Source organism: Pleurodeles waltl, chromosome 9, assembly GCF_031143425.1.
Source record: "Pleurodeles waltl isolate 20211129_DDA chromosome 9, aPleWal1.hap1.20221129, whole genome shotgun sequence".
NCBI lineage: Eukaryota > Metazoa > Chordata > Amphibia > Caudata > Salamandridae > Pleurodeles > Pleurodeles waltl.
In genome coordinates this window covers 993,123,865-993,138,365 of record NC_090448.1, presented here as the reverse complement: position 1 = coordinate 993,138,365, position 14,501 = coordinate 993,123,865, and the positions used below count along the sequence as shown (strand labels likewise).

The 14,501-nt window shown below is 43.8% G+C and overlaps 1 protein-coding gene across 1 annotated transcript in view; it reads right to left on the bottom strand.

Moving 5' to 3' along the window:
• Positions 1 to 14,501, bottom strand: part of ENTPD5 (ectonucleoside triphosphate diphosphohydrolase 5 (inactive)) — a 326,640-nt gene that overhangs the window by 78,879 nt on the left and 233,260 nt on the right. Inside the window, exons 10-11 of the mRNA XM_069208509.1 lie at positions 11,707 to 11,808; positions 2,805 to 2,945 (exon numbers count right to left, since the gene is read on the bottom strand). Coding sequence (XP_069064610.1) covers positions 2,805 to 2,945; positions 11,707 to 11,808 — 243 coding nt within the window. The remainder of the gene's footprint in view (positions 1 to 2,804; positions 2,946 to 11,706; positions 11,809 to 14,501) is intronic.

Sequence of the window (14,501 nt, the reverse complement as noted above, 5' to 3'; positions counted from 1 at the left end):
GGAAATAAGCATAATGAAATTCCAACAACACCAACCACTCTCCAGGGTCGAAGGCAGACAAGACCTGGGCCAGGGTGAGGATCATGAATTTCTCCTTCCAGAGGAAGGCATTCAGAGAGTGCAGGTCTATAATAGGCTGAAGACCTTCATCCTTCTTGGGCACCAGAAATTTGCAGGACCGACAACCAGGTCCTACTTCTAGCACATGCACACTCTTAATAACCCCTTTGGCCAAAAGGACTTGCGCTTCCAACCACAGAATTGTGAGATCATCCTACATCAGTTGTTTGGGGGTGTAGAGGGAAGTGGACGGTGCGACGGAGAAGAGACACAAGATGAAGCACAGCCCCTGAGAACAAACTGTTGGACCACATGTATGACCTGACTGCTTGCCAGCCCGGTAAGAATCAGTGGATTCTTCCTCTCACAGGGAATCCTAGTCCTTGCAAAAGAGGCTAAAGAGGTTTGCCATGGGTTAGGTTGGGCAGCACACTGACCTTTCCTGCAGATGAGTGAGCACCACAACTACCACCGCAAAACTGGTGGATTCCCTGTGTAGGGCTGAACAGGTTGGTGCTAAGGGCAGACTCGGCCAAAGTCACGAAAGGCTTGATGGAACGGTTACCCCTGGCGAGGTGGGGGCGGAAAGACCCAGAGAGCGAGTGGTACCCCTGCTCTCTTTAAAATGACTGGAAGCGGAATGAGCTTTGCCCCTGAACAAGCAAGTAGACATTGTTGGAGAACCAAGTCAATCTCAGCCACACATGGCATCAAATGGCAACATTGGTGCCTATGTTCTGCTCGATGGAATTGGTAGTGTCGAAGCCACAATGAATCGTGAACATGGCTGTATAATGACCACCTGAATGGACAGAGGGAGCAGAAAGTGAAAGCCTTTGGACACACCAGTGAGGACTTGTGCCACCCAAATCCCAAAGGACAGGTGAGTAGCGTTAATAGATCCAAGAGTCAAGCAGGTAGAAGAAGACACACATGGCAAATGTTTTCACTCGCTTAGACTGTCGATCAGTGGGAGTGGTGGGAAATTTGTTGGGATTAGAGTGGCTGGTAGAAGCCTGCACCACTAGACTTCTCTGGTGACACGTGTTACAATAAAAAACTGGGTCTCCAGGAGCATGGAAATGGTATCTGGCAATTTGCCGTTTGACTGGAGGGAGGGAACACGGTTTGGCCAAAGCCCATAATAAGGTCAACGCATTTGTTTTAACCTCCAAGGTGGGAAGCCGGAGGTCAAGTACTTCAGCTGCCGTACACCTCACCATGGAGTAGGAAGTGGATTCCTCTGTGCCTGGTCCAGGAGAATTAAAAAGACCCGTGTCCAGGGAGGTATTGAGGCCACCAGCCTTCTGTAAGACCTCTACCAACTGTCATTCTGGTAAGGCTGAGTGAGCTCATTACACAGGTCACAGTCATTCCAAAAAAAGAATGCAGATAGTTTTGTCAGCCTTGTAGTAATTCAAGTGGGGGAAACGTCACATAGGTTGAGGTTGTATGATCATCAACTCAACATCAGAGAGAACAATCGGGGCCTGCAAAGTTGTCATTGTTGTCAAAGTGCCCAGGGCCAGCATAAGTCTGGGTGCCAAAAGCAGAGTTGGAATGAGAGCCAGAGGCAAGATGTGCTCAGGGATCCCAGATACACCAAGGACAAACCTGCTGACGGTATTATGGAATGAAGGCTTCTCAGCTCCTTGGGGCCTTTAGGTTTGCCAGAGGACGTTATCAGGGATACAAAGAGCTGGAGCATAGCTGCAGGAACTCTTCAACCTGGTGCTGCATGGCTGAAGGCCCTGAAAACTCAAGCTGTGCTCGAACCAACTGCTGGATTGGATCCGAAGACAGCTGACTTCAGTACAAAATCAAGAAGTGTAGCAACGACCCGTACTTGCCCAGGCAAATAAGAGTGGTGCGAGGGAATGGAATCCCACTTCATATTCTTGTGTTTCTTACTTCTACCTGAGGATTTGGAGTGCAATTAGGACCAACCTCTGGAGCTGCTCCACTGACTTCAGGAATTGGCCGGAGACCAAAACTTAGATGTGGAGCAGTGCTTGGAACGGTCCAGGCGTGAAGTTTTCTTATGCTTGCCAACGTAAAGTTTTGATGGACTTTGGGTTCATCGATGTGCAGGTGCCGCAGGCCTTGGGAGTAATGACTCGACCCCAGCCACACCTACTGGGGATCCATGACAGACATTTGTTTGCAACAGTTCCTAGTATGATTGAAACCTATTTTAGGGGGTGACATCCCTTAAACACCGGAGAGGTTTTGAAAAATATTGCAGTAAGTGTCTCGGAGATAAATTGGAGCACTGGATCCATGTCTGTTGTTGTGGAAAGAAAGGAACTGGATGTGCTCCTGGAAGTGGCAAGTATATAGGCCCTGCATGTCATTTTGCAGCAGAAAGGCATCAATGTGGCCACATGGCACCACCTTCCAGCATGCAGGGTGCTGCAAAAAAAGTTTCCAAATCCTGTCTGACACTTTGGAAATATTCAAAAGGTGAGGAATCTGCAGCTAGAAGTCTCTTTCAAAATTCCCATTGTATGAAGCCCTGCAAAGGTGTATACTGGAGACCAGAAGACAGTTCAATATTCTTTTCAGTCTTGTGAAATTAGAGAGTTAGAGCGTGCAGGGTTGATATTCATAATCTGATGACAAAGGGTGTAATTTGTGGTTACTGAATACCTCTAACTCTACCACCATTCCTTTGAAGGACTGTTAATATAATCCTCATTGGGGTCAAAAGCATAAGGGATTCTTAAGCACCAAGGCCAATTTACCTATCAGATTTGTGTCCACAGCTCGATCATAGTAATAGGAAAATGCATAGAATGTGCGCCCCTGAATCTCTTCCGGCTGGTGGAGTTTATCTTTGACAATCTTCAAAACCTCAGCATAACAAGCCTTGAATCCGGTCTCTCCTGCCAGAAAAAGAAAGCACAAACCGTCACATAGGAAGAACGACCATGCTGCCAGACATCCTGAAAACCAAAGAGGACATTTGAAGGAAAATGTCAGTAGAATCTTTTTATAATAGCACCTGGAAGTGTTCATAGAAACATCTCCTCAAAGTCATGACCTATTAGCAGACAAACACAGGCCTATTCATGCCTCCTGTATGTAAAGGAAGTCATGTAGTAAAATAATGTTAATGAAGCAGAGGAATCAATGAGGAACTTACCTTCAAACCTGTTGCTCAAATGTTCTGTGGATTTCTTATTTTTCGGTAGAGTTTGCACATTTTGAATATTCCCCCCAGGTTTAATACATTCCTAGACACTTTCATGTACAGTTAAAGCCTCCCAACAAAGAGAGAATACATCAAGGCCATAGCAGCAGATGTCAATACAGACTAGCATCTTATGAAATATATATGTATTTATTGCACAGGCACTTTAGGTGAGCTTCATCCTGTGCTAAGTAGTGGACGCTTAAACACTGGGTCTGTCAGGGAATATGTAGAGAGCTGTCTGTAAATCTGTGATTTAATGTATCAAGCTTCTGGTGCACTCCTGAGGGCACAAACACAAAAGGGATGAGAGGCGTGGTGTGGGGGCACATAGAGATCATGACTATTAAGCACAAGGTGATTGACAAGAGCTATGTCCCAGTGTAGTGGGAATATGGATCTTGATATAAAGGTATACAAATGGGGCTCAGGAGAAATGGTCATTGATGGGGCACATGCCCTACTACGCATTTGAATCAGCATGACAACCTAACACTCAGAAACGTTGAAAAATAAAGATAAGAACTTGTGCTGATTGTTCAGTAATCACGGTGTCTAAATTGGTAAATTAAGACTGCCGTGGCTTAACAGAAATCAGAGGAAATCCACAGATGGTCACATATTTTTCTATGAAGCACCTTTTGCTATAGGATTAAAATGGAGGTTGTAATACAGAGTTATGTTCACCTCCCCTATTCCCTGAATTTTATTTTTGTGTTTCTCTGTTTGTCATCCAGTGCCACTGAGCCAGACCCACATTTGTTCCTCAATGGCTTACTTTTAGTTACTGACATCTTCCTGGTGTGACATTTACCTCTTCAGTAGCTCCAAGTCTACTGTACATACATCTTTGCCCTTCACTTTCTAAACACTCAGTCTCTACTACGAAAGAAGCAGAGTTGTTTGGTAACTTGCATACATGTTTTCCTCAAACTGAGTCTAATCTATCCTTTCTTTGGTCTATGGATCATGTGATAGATTGGCCTACTATTAGATTCTTGGTATCGAGAGGCCTGGAAACCTTATACAGAAGAACATTCATTATTCACACTATATTACAAATCACTGATATTAAGCATATAGGGGGGTCTTTATGACCCTGGCGGTCGGTGTAAATGTGGTGGTAGTACCGCCGACAGGCTGGCGGTACATACCGCCACATTATGACATTTGTGGGTTGGCTGAAGCCAACCCGCCAATATACCAAACTGACTGCCATGGCGGTAGAAGCTGCCGGGCTGGAGATGATCTCCAACCCGGCGGCCGCTACTGTACTGCCGGCGCCATTTCAACCCTGTCTACCCCCATGATTTTCAAAGCGTTCGTAACGCCATGAAAACCATGGCAGTAGGCCCTACCAGTGACAGGGAATTCCTACCCTGTCACTGGAGGAGGCCCACCCACCCCCCTTAAACTACCCAGACGCCCCCCACATCCACGCTCCCCCCTTCCAATCGCCCCGTACATGCACACTCGCAGGCACACACCACGCATTCACACACTCACTCACACAGGCATACACGCATTCATACATTGATGTAACCATTCACGCCCGCATCCGTACATACATTCATACTGACACGCAGACATGCATACACGCATTCTCACACATGCGCATACACACGCAAACAACACTACACACATTTGCATTCATGCACGCACTCACACATTCATGCACACACACAACACTCTCACCCTCTCCCCTGTTGGAAACCTGACTTACCTGGATCCGGGGGGTCTTCCGGCAGGGGACGGAATGGGACGCTGCTACCGCCAGCAACACCCGCCATCAGAGCACCACTAGGCTGTATTATTTGACATAATACAGCTGGAGGGGGTCTACAGGCGTTGCGCGGCTCGTGGTAGCAGCGCCACCTTAACACCGTCCGCCAGTATGGCCACAGTCAGATTTCCACCCTTCTTGTGGTGGAAATACGGGCGTGGTCATATTTTGGCTGATGGATGTTAGCCATGGTGGCGGTCTTTTGACAGCCGCCGCCACGGTGGTAGGCGGCACTTACCGCCAATGTTATAATGTGCCCCATAGTGTACACTGAGATTATGGTCATGCTGATGGAGGAACCATACACTTAATAAGTATTTTATTCGTCTGTATTTTGTATTAATATTTACACTGCTTGTTAAAGACCAACTTGTAGAGATGTGCAACACGGAGCTAAAACCATGAAGCTCCAGAAAACAGGAGGATTAGCAGAAAAGCCAGCTGCTCAGTGTTTGCTGAAAAGCCACTGGAGAAGGTTACGTTTGAAGATGTAGTGGGAATCATGGCTCTAATATAATGGTGAAAACACATCCCAGTACAAAAAAGAAATATTTTTTTTGTTTAGTTTTTTTTTTTTTATAAAGAACTTTATTGTTTTTTTACAAAAACGGGTGAATACACAATACTAAACACGAAATATTTGTTTTAACATATTGTTCAGTCTACCCAAAGGAAGGTAGGCTATCTTCTCTATTTCAGAACTTTCAAGGGCTGTTGATAGATTCCACCCCCCCAGTGCATAAACAATTACGCTAATCCCTGAGGTTCAGAAATTAAATTGGCATAGTCCTTTTCACACAGCCCAGTGAGATCAAACAGGGATAGACCTTTCATTTGTTGGCCATCATAAAATCATTTTCATATGAATTTTTCAATTTTATGTACTGAAGTCTATAACCTACATCGTTGGCTAAAACAAGGCAATTCAGCAATAATTGGTCATGGCCAAACCATGTGACAGAATTCTGCCTCATCGCATCTGGGGCAGCTGGCAGTAGTAAAAGAGTATATCTTGGATAGTCATTTGTAGGGAATACATTTTTGCATTTTAAATCTCACGTTCATGGAAACCATGGGGTATGTCTTAAGAGTATTGTCTAATCACTTGATTAAGAGGCAGTTCAATTTTTAAGGACCATCTATCCCATAGGTCAGATAAATTCATTTATTTTAATCCTGTTAGCAAGTACCCTATAAAGTAAAGCCACCGCCCTTTGTCCTATTCGTGTGTTAACCAGCCTTTTTAATGTGGTACACAAGGGTGGTTCCATGCACATATCTTCTCAATTGAAAAAACACATAGTAGAGATGAGTTTCATCTAAACAAAAAAAAATGATAATGTTCCAAATTCATTCAAAAAAAGCATAATGTGATAAAAAACACCATATGTAGAAACCCATAATGAACAAAGTAAAGAAAGGTGAAAATGAAGAATATGCATTATGCGAATGAACAAGTAAAAGCATTTCATATTGGTAACTTATGTTTAGTTGTTAAATAGTTTGCCATTATAGGGTTCATTCTGGAGAGGGACTTTCAGACTTAGGAACGTTTGAGTTAAACTTTTGGGTGAGGGCTGAAGTTAATGCCTGAGTACAGTGAAGGGTTATGTTAAAAATTACAGATATGTCTAAGGTTAGTGTTAGGTGTCTGGTTACAGCCTTGGTTAATGTCAGCGTTAAGTGTGTGTTTAGAGCTAGAGTTTGGGGCAGAATTGCCGCAATGGCTAGGATTGTTCTCAGGGATTTTCTTCACTTTGATATTAGCAATAAAGGTTTGTTTGTGACTTTTTTGACATTGTGAAATGTATTTTCCACTCCAGTACTTAATCAAATGTTTTTCATCCTTTTTGCATTGTTCTTTACGACACAGAACCCTATATGATTATTAACAACGTACACTTCCAATAACCTGGTACATACAACTACAGGGAGTGCAGAATTATTAGGCAAATGAGTATTTTGACCACATCATCCTCTTTATGCATGTTGTCTTACTCCAAGCTGTATAGGCTCGAAAGCCTACTACCAATTAAGCATATTAGGTGATGTGCATCTCTGTAATGAGAAGGGGTGTGGACTAATGACATCAACACCCTATATCAGGTGTGCATAATTATTAGGCAACTTCCTTTCCTTTGGCAAAATGGGTCAAAAGAAGGACTTGACAGGCTCAGAAAAGTCAAAAATAGTGAGATATCTTGCAGAGGGATGCAGCACTCTTAAAATTGCAAAGCTTCTGAAGCGTGATCATCGAACAATCAAGCGTTTCATTCAAAATAGTCAACAGGGTCGCAAGAAGCGTGTGGAAAAACCAAGGCGCAAAATAACTGCCCATGAACTGAGAAAAGTCAAGCGTGCAGCTGCCACGATGCCACTTGCCACCAGTTTGGCCATATTTCAGAGCTGCAACATCACTGGAGTGCCCAAAAGCACAAGGTGTGCAATACTCAGAGACATGGCCAAGGTAAGAAAGGCTGAAAGACGACCACCACTGAACAAGACACACAAGCTGAAACGTCAAGACTGGGCCAAGAAATATCTCAAGACTGATTTTTCTAAGGTTTATGGACTGATGAAATGAGAGTGAGTCTTGATGGGCCAGATGGATGGGCCCGTGGCTGGATTGGTAAAGGGCAGAGAGCTCCAGTCCGACTCAGACGCCAGCAAGGTGGAGGTGGAGTACTGGTTTGGGCTGGTATCATCAAAGATGAGCTCGTGGGGCCTTTTCGGGTTAAGGATGGAGTCAAGCTCAACTCCCAGTCCTACTGCCAGTTCCTGGAAGACACCTTCTTCAAGCAGTGGTACAGGAAGAAGTCTGCATCCTTCAAGAAAAACATGATTTTCATGCAGGACAATGCTCCATCACACGCGTCCAAGTACTCCACAGCGTGGCTGGCAAGAAAGGGTATAAAAGAAGGAAATCTAATGGCATGACCTCCTTGTTCACCTGATCTGAACTCCATTGAGAACCTGTGGTCCATCATCAAATGTGAGATGTACAAGGAGGGAAAACAGTACACCTCTCTGAACAGTGTCTGGGAGGCTGTGGTTGCTGCTGCACGCAATGTTGATGGTGAACAGATCAAAACACTGACAGAATCCATGGATGGCAGGCTTTTGAGTGTCCTTGCAAAGAAAGGTGGCTATATTGGTCACTGATTTGTTTTTGTTTTGTTTTTGAATGTCAGAAATGTATATTTGTGAATGTTGAGATGTTATATTGGTTTCACTGGTAATAATAAATAATTGAAATGGGTATATATTTGTTTTTTGTTAAGTTGCCTAATAATTATGCACACCTGATATAGGGTGTTGATGTCATTAGACCACACCCCTTCTCATTACAGAGATGCACATCACCTAATATGCTTAATTGGTAGTAGGCTTTCAAGCCTATACAGCTTGGAGTAAGACAACATGCATAAAGAGGATGATGTGGTCAAAATACTCATTTGCCTAATAATTCTGCACTCCCTGTATAAGAACAATGGGCAAAACTGCGAGACAACTCTTTCATGCAGTTCAGCAATCTGTCAACTCTTTCCTGGCCTCCCAAAATCACTGGCCAAAATCAATGAAATAGACAAATGATTTGCTTGCAAATGACAATTAACACCATCGATTAAAACATCAGCACCGCCACTTGCCACTTGCCTGTATCTGCACAGTGACCTTCTTGCACTCTCCCTGGCTATCCTCAGCTGCCACAATGGTAATCACTCACCTGCCTTTGCTTGACATTTCTTACCCTATGTTACCAAACCTATCTTGGTCTGTTTCCACGTTTCTTAAGTTGTGCCATAAGTCACTTCAGTCTTTGCTTAAGACTTACATGTAGTTTTCTTGCCTTATCTAGGATTTTCTTGACTGCACCCTGCATGGCTAGGATTTGATTAATGGAGGAAGTCTGAGGGTGCCACTGATCACTATTTTAGCAAAGATACAAAAGGAGGAATTCTCATAGGGTGTGTTACATGGGCATTGCCATGCAACCACACTTGCTTTTTTATGCTAAATCTAACATTAGTAGACAGGTCTAGTGCCAAAAACTAATGTCGCTGAAAAGAAGGCATTAGAAGGAGATTTCTTTTTTCATTTCTCCTTTGTTTTCTGACTTTGCATGTGCGCTTCACTGTACAGCACACATACAAAGTAGGAAAATGTTTTTCACTTGTCTAGCCATAGTATTTTGAACAGGAAGGGGATCCATCCTGTAAAAAACCTATGGCAGATTTGGGGACGCACCCTAGCACTATGGTGTGTGCCTGGCGCACAGCAGTTGAATTCAGTGCTGGAGCTAGGGAGAGGGGAGTAGAGAACCATATCTGTGTGAATATGGCACTCTCCAGCTATCTCCCTATCACATAACGCAGCACAACATTTTTGCCTGCTGTGCTGATTTCAGTGATACCTTTGAGAATCTGGGCCTAAATGTCTTAAAAAAAATATGAGTGGTTTACCATTTTTGTTGCTAGCTGTGTTTCTTCTTTAAGCAATAAGTTATCATTTAGCTAATAAAATGCACATTTGAATTGCCTGTTGCTTGACTGTTTCCACAATACTCACTCTCAGTCTGCAATGAACCCATTCTTTTGGCAAAGTGCTGCAAGTCCTTAGGCAGCTGCACTGTATACATCGGCCTTATCGCTACATCGCGCAGGTGGCTGCGCCCTATTTGTCTCACTCTTTCCCTATGCACTGCCTCAGAGTTATTACATGCCCTCTTTATTCCGCCAAATGAAATGTTTTGTGTCAGAATTTTTAAATATTTTAAGAGTTTTTTATCATTGTATTAATTTAGTTAACCGTCTAGGAAAGTTTAATCCTTTTACTTTTTTCTAATGGTTCTTCATAAATATGGATCGTTAAATGTTGACCTCCTGTGGAGTTCCGTATCATAATAAATAAAAGCTTTACACTTGTATTCATCAGGGAGCCTATGGATATCTCATCAGTAAACAGAACTCCCAGATATTTCGCTGTTTGCCCTGGGATAGATCTGCCACCACTGCAAAAGGCCGAGGGAATGATGGTGTGCTGAATAATGTGTCCCATATATTTAGCAGCTCTGTATCTGGCTACTACACAGGAGTACTCAGAATAGGTAACAGCGTTTTTTTTAATCCACACCAACGATCCCTGTTCTTTAATCAGAGGAGGGCTGCTCTCTTGAATGTTCTTTTACAGATAAATGGGCACTTGCTGAGTTATTCTGCCGTACTAGGTAAATGTCTCTTATCCTAAATGGGACCAAATCCTAGCTTGTTTGCCCACACATTACACAAATATTCTACACCAGACAGCTATGAATTACACTACTTCTCCGAAACGCACACACTCTTCCAGCAACCTCCCATCGCACACCCCAGTGCTTTGAAAACCCACTGTCTTCTCTATGATCTTCATCACTCTGTGACCTAGGTGAGTTTGCTCCGCTTTGTCTAAGAGCCCCAAGGATTAGCACACAAGCATAACCTACACTTGTTAACAGAGGAAATATCCTTACCTGGGAGAAGAGAGAGAGGCAAGAGATTGGAAAAAAGGAGAGGTAAGGGAGAAAAGGGAATGAAGAATGTAGGAGGATGCCCAGAGCAACCATCCACGAAACTTAGAGTAAAGATTAGAAGTGTGGGAGCCTTTGCCAGGATTCACCATCAGATAAGCGTAAGTAAGGCATACCTTATGTTTGAACATGAAGTAAAGCAAATTGAATGAAGCTTTCTACATGAAAATGTTCTTCGGTGGTCCCTTAAAAAATAAGCCACAAGAATCTAGACAAAATAAAAAGGGGAATGGGGCTGGTAGATGCAACAGTCCATAGAACCTTTTCTTCAGCTCTGAGCTATGCAGGGATATTGATCAATTAGATAGGGTGATGGATCACATGCCAGAATAGTAAATATACGATGGACGTGAGAGCTCACTAAACTACTTCTCTTGGACCTGTAAGTCAGATCTGGTACTCCTCATGGTCCTCTTCAATTTCTAATTCGTGCCAACCCCAGATATTTCTCCCCCTGATACCTCTTCCAACGCGACCCTCTATCTTCACCTCTCAAAATCTTCATCTCAGGATCTTGTCTAGTTATTCTGAAGTCTGCACATTTCAAGCACTATTGTAAAGACACCACTCCTTCCACTGAATACCATACTCTCCCATATTTAATTCCAACTCAGTTTCTTTTACTTTCTCCCATAATACTGTATCCTGTTTTCTCACACTCTCCACATTTCTATTCTGGTACTTATGTATGGTCTTCCTCTGCTCTGTCCATATGTTCTGAAGTGACTAGACATGACAGTGCTCTATAAAATCCCAAAATAACATACCAGTTCAGCCTCTAACCACAAAGTAGTATGCAGAGTAAAAACTTGCTGAGTACTACAAACAATAGTTCATCTGTATGTGGAGGGATGAAGAATCCATAGGGTGTGGGTTCCTGCAACCACAAAAATGGTAGACCATAGTGATGAACAAGGGAAGCCCAAGTAAAGTCTGGGGGTAAAATAACAGGGCAGCCGTGATGGCCCTTGGCTTTTTCCTTCCATTGCATTCCCTTTATGCAAGTATTCCTTCTCAGGTTTGACACACTGCATCAGCATAAATTCTGTACACCACCTCATCTCACCTTACAGCAATCCTTCAACATTCTGCCTCTTTGCTTACCATCGGGCTTTCCTCCATAATGGTAATTTACACCAGCAAAGATCCATTCTGCTTCCAGGTCCTCTGGCAAACAAGAGCTGTACAGCCTCTGCTCATGGACTCCTGCAAAGGAATAAGAGGAAGTGAGTCAAAAACTGAGGGAAGGAGATAAGATGGGAAAGTGGAAGGCAAGAAGAAAGACAACAGTATAAAGCAGCAGGTTAGGAAAGGGAAGGAGCCAAAAGAGGAGAAGCAAAAGGATGCAGACATTACAGAACAGGTAAGAGAAGAGGAGGCATCTATGAAAAGGCATAACAGTGAGATGAAGGGCTCAAGGGAGAAAAAGCAAAGAATTCAGAAAGGGAAGGACAGAGAATGAAGGGCAACAAAAAGAAGGGACAATTATTCCCCATGAGAGCGAGAGACAGACAGAAGCAGCAACCAGATGAATGGAAAGAGAATGCTAGACAGCCATGAGGATTCAGGAGTGAAAAGAAGGCAACCACAAGATAACAGGCACAGGGAAGGGCAGTCAAAAAGCACAAGAGAGAAGGAAGGTCGCTACAAAAGGGTATGGTAGAAAAGATGGAGTATCCTTGACGAGGACGGGAAAAGGCACCTGTAAGAGTGAACAAGAATAAAACTGAGGCAAGAGGGCAGGGCAAGGGAAGGCCAGCACCAATAAAAGGGATATGGAGAGAAACAGGGGCAGTTACAAGACAGCAGGGAAAGGAAAGAAAGGCAACCACAAGAATCCAGGGGAAAGATAACGAGGAAGTCACAAAAGAGCGAGGAAAGGGTAGTACCCCACCAGTATCAAGGGAGAGGGAAAGAAAGCAATCGGATGGCTATAGATGAGAAGACGAAGGAAACTGAAGACGAAAAAACGGTTAAGAAAATTGAAGACACAACAACAGCCGGCAAGGAGATGTAGTACCTTTAGCCAAGACATTTAATTTTATCACAAATACTTGACAAAAAGCAAGTGATTCAGGGCAAAGAATTATCTCCCTATACCTAGAACTGTGTGTATGTGTGAGAGAAACGCTGAGAACCCTTATGCACCATGTAATGACCCAGCTCCCATGACGTTTATTGTGCACTATGCCCATCTCAAAGGCCCAAACAAATCGTACCACATGACCCCAATCCTGTAGAAATGTGCTACAGGGCTCGATACACTTTAAGATAGTTTACACTTATACATATAGAAGAAAGCAAAGACAGGCACTCTGCCCTAAGAAGGAGAAGAACAAGTTACTTACCTTCTGTAACGCTTTTTTGGTGGATATAATAGCTACCTGTGGATTCCTCACCTTATGAATTCTCCCATGCGCCAGCATTCGATTGAAAATCTTCTTCCCAGCTCTCCACGTCGACGAGGACGTCACAATTGCATGGCTCCACGCCACTCAGTCTGACGTCACCGTGCCAATAAGAGGTCCTCGCCGGCGTGCAGATGTCAGTTTCACCCATTTTTTATGTGCCTTTGAGGCGAACAGGTGAAAACCGACCTCACAATAGCTCCAATAAATACATATATACATTAAACCACAATGATGCAATAGAATCAAAACCATCATTTATATATACACATAAAACCCCCAAAAATGTATACACTTGTAAAACAAACATCTTAGTGTAACCAGACAGGCAACGGGGAGGCGGGTGTTACTGTGAGGAATCCACAGGTAGCTATTGTATCCACCAGAAAAAGCATTCCCGAAGGTAAGTAACTTGTTCTTCTGATGGATAAAACTACCTGTGGATCCCTCACCTTATGAAGAGAGTCCCAAAGCAGTACCGCACTCGGAGGTGGGTGCCTGACTGGTTACACCAAGAAATCCTGCAATACAGATCATGCAAAATGGCTGTCCCTCCTAACCTCTGAGTCCAAGCAGTAATGCTTTGCGAAGGTATGGAGGGACGCCCAAGTTGCTGCCTTGCAAATATCCACCACCGGAACCCCCCTCGCCGGGTGCCGAAGTGGCAGACTTAGCCCTGGTGGAAGGGCTCTAATGCCCTCAGGGGAACCTTCTTTGCCAAAAAGTAGCAAACCTTGATTCAGAGAATGACCCACCTGGAGATGATTCTTTTATGGACTGCTCTGCCCTTCCTCTGTCCAATATACCCCACAAACTGCTGATCCTACAAGCTAAAGTCTTTTGTCCTATCAATATAAAAACTGAGAGCCCTTTTGGGGTCCAAACAGTGAAGCCTCTGTTCCTCCTTCGAGGGGTGAGGAGGAGGGTAGAAAGATGGAAGGGTAATGGTTTGCCCCATATGAAAAGGAGTGACAACTTTTGGCAGGAAAGCCGCCCTGGTTTTCAGCACCACTTTATCAGGAAAGAATAAGGTAAAGGGGGTTTAACAGAAAGAGCCTGAAGCTCACCAACACGCCTAACCGAAGTTATAGCTATCAGAAAAACCGTCTTAAGAACTAGAAACCTTAGCGGGCAAGAATGCATGGGTTCAAACCGTGACACCACGGAGGCATATGAAAAGGAGTGGGAGGAAACCTATTAGTTAAATCTTTTAAGAACCTAATAACAATAGGTGATTTAAAGAAGGAGGGCTGATCCGGGAGGCAAAGAAAGTCTGACAGTGCCGCCAAATAGCCCTTAACAGTAGCAACTGCACAACCCTTCTGTGCTAAAGCTAAAGCAAATAACAGAATATCGGAGAGGTGGTCCCTCAAAGGATCAATTTGCTTCTCTCCACACCAAGCCACAAATTATGCCCACCTGCCGGCATAAACGGTCTTAGTGGAGTGCCGCCTGGCTGCCAGAATAACATCCACTACCTCTGGTGGGAGA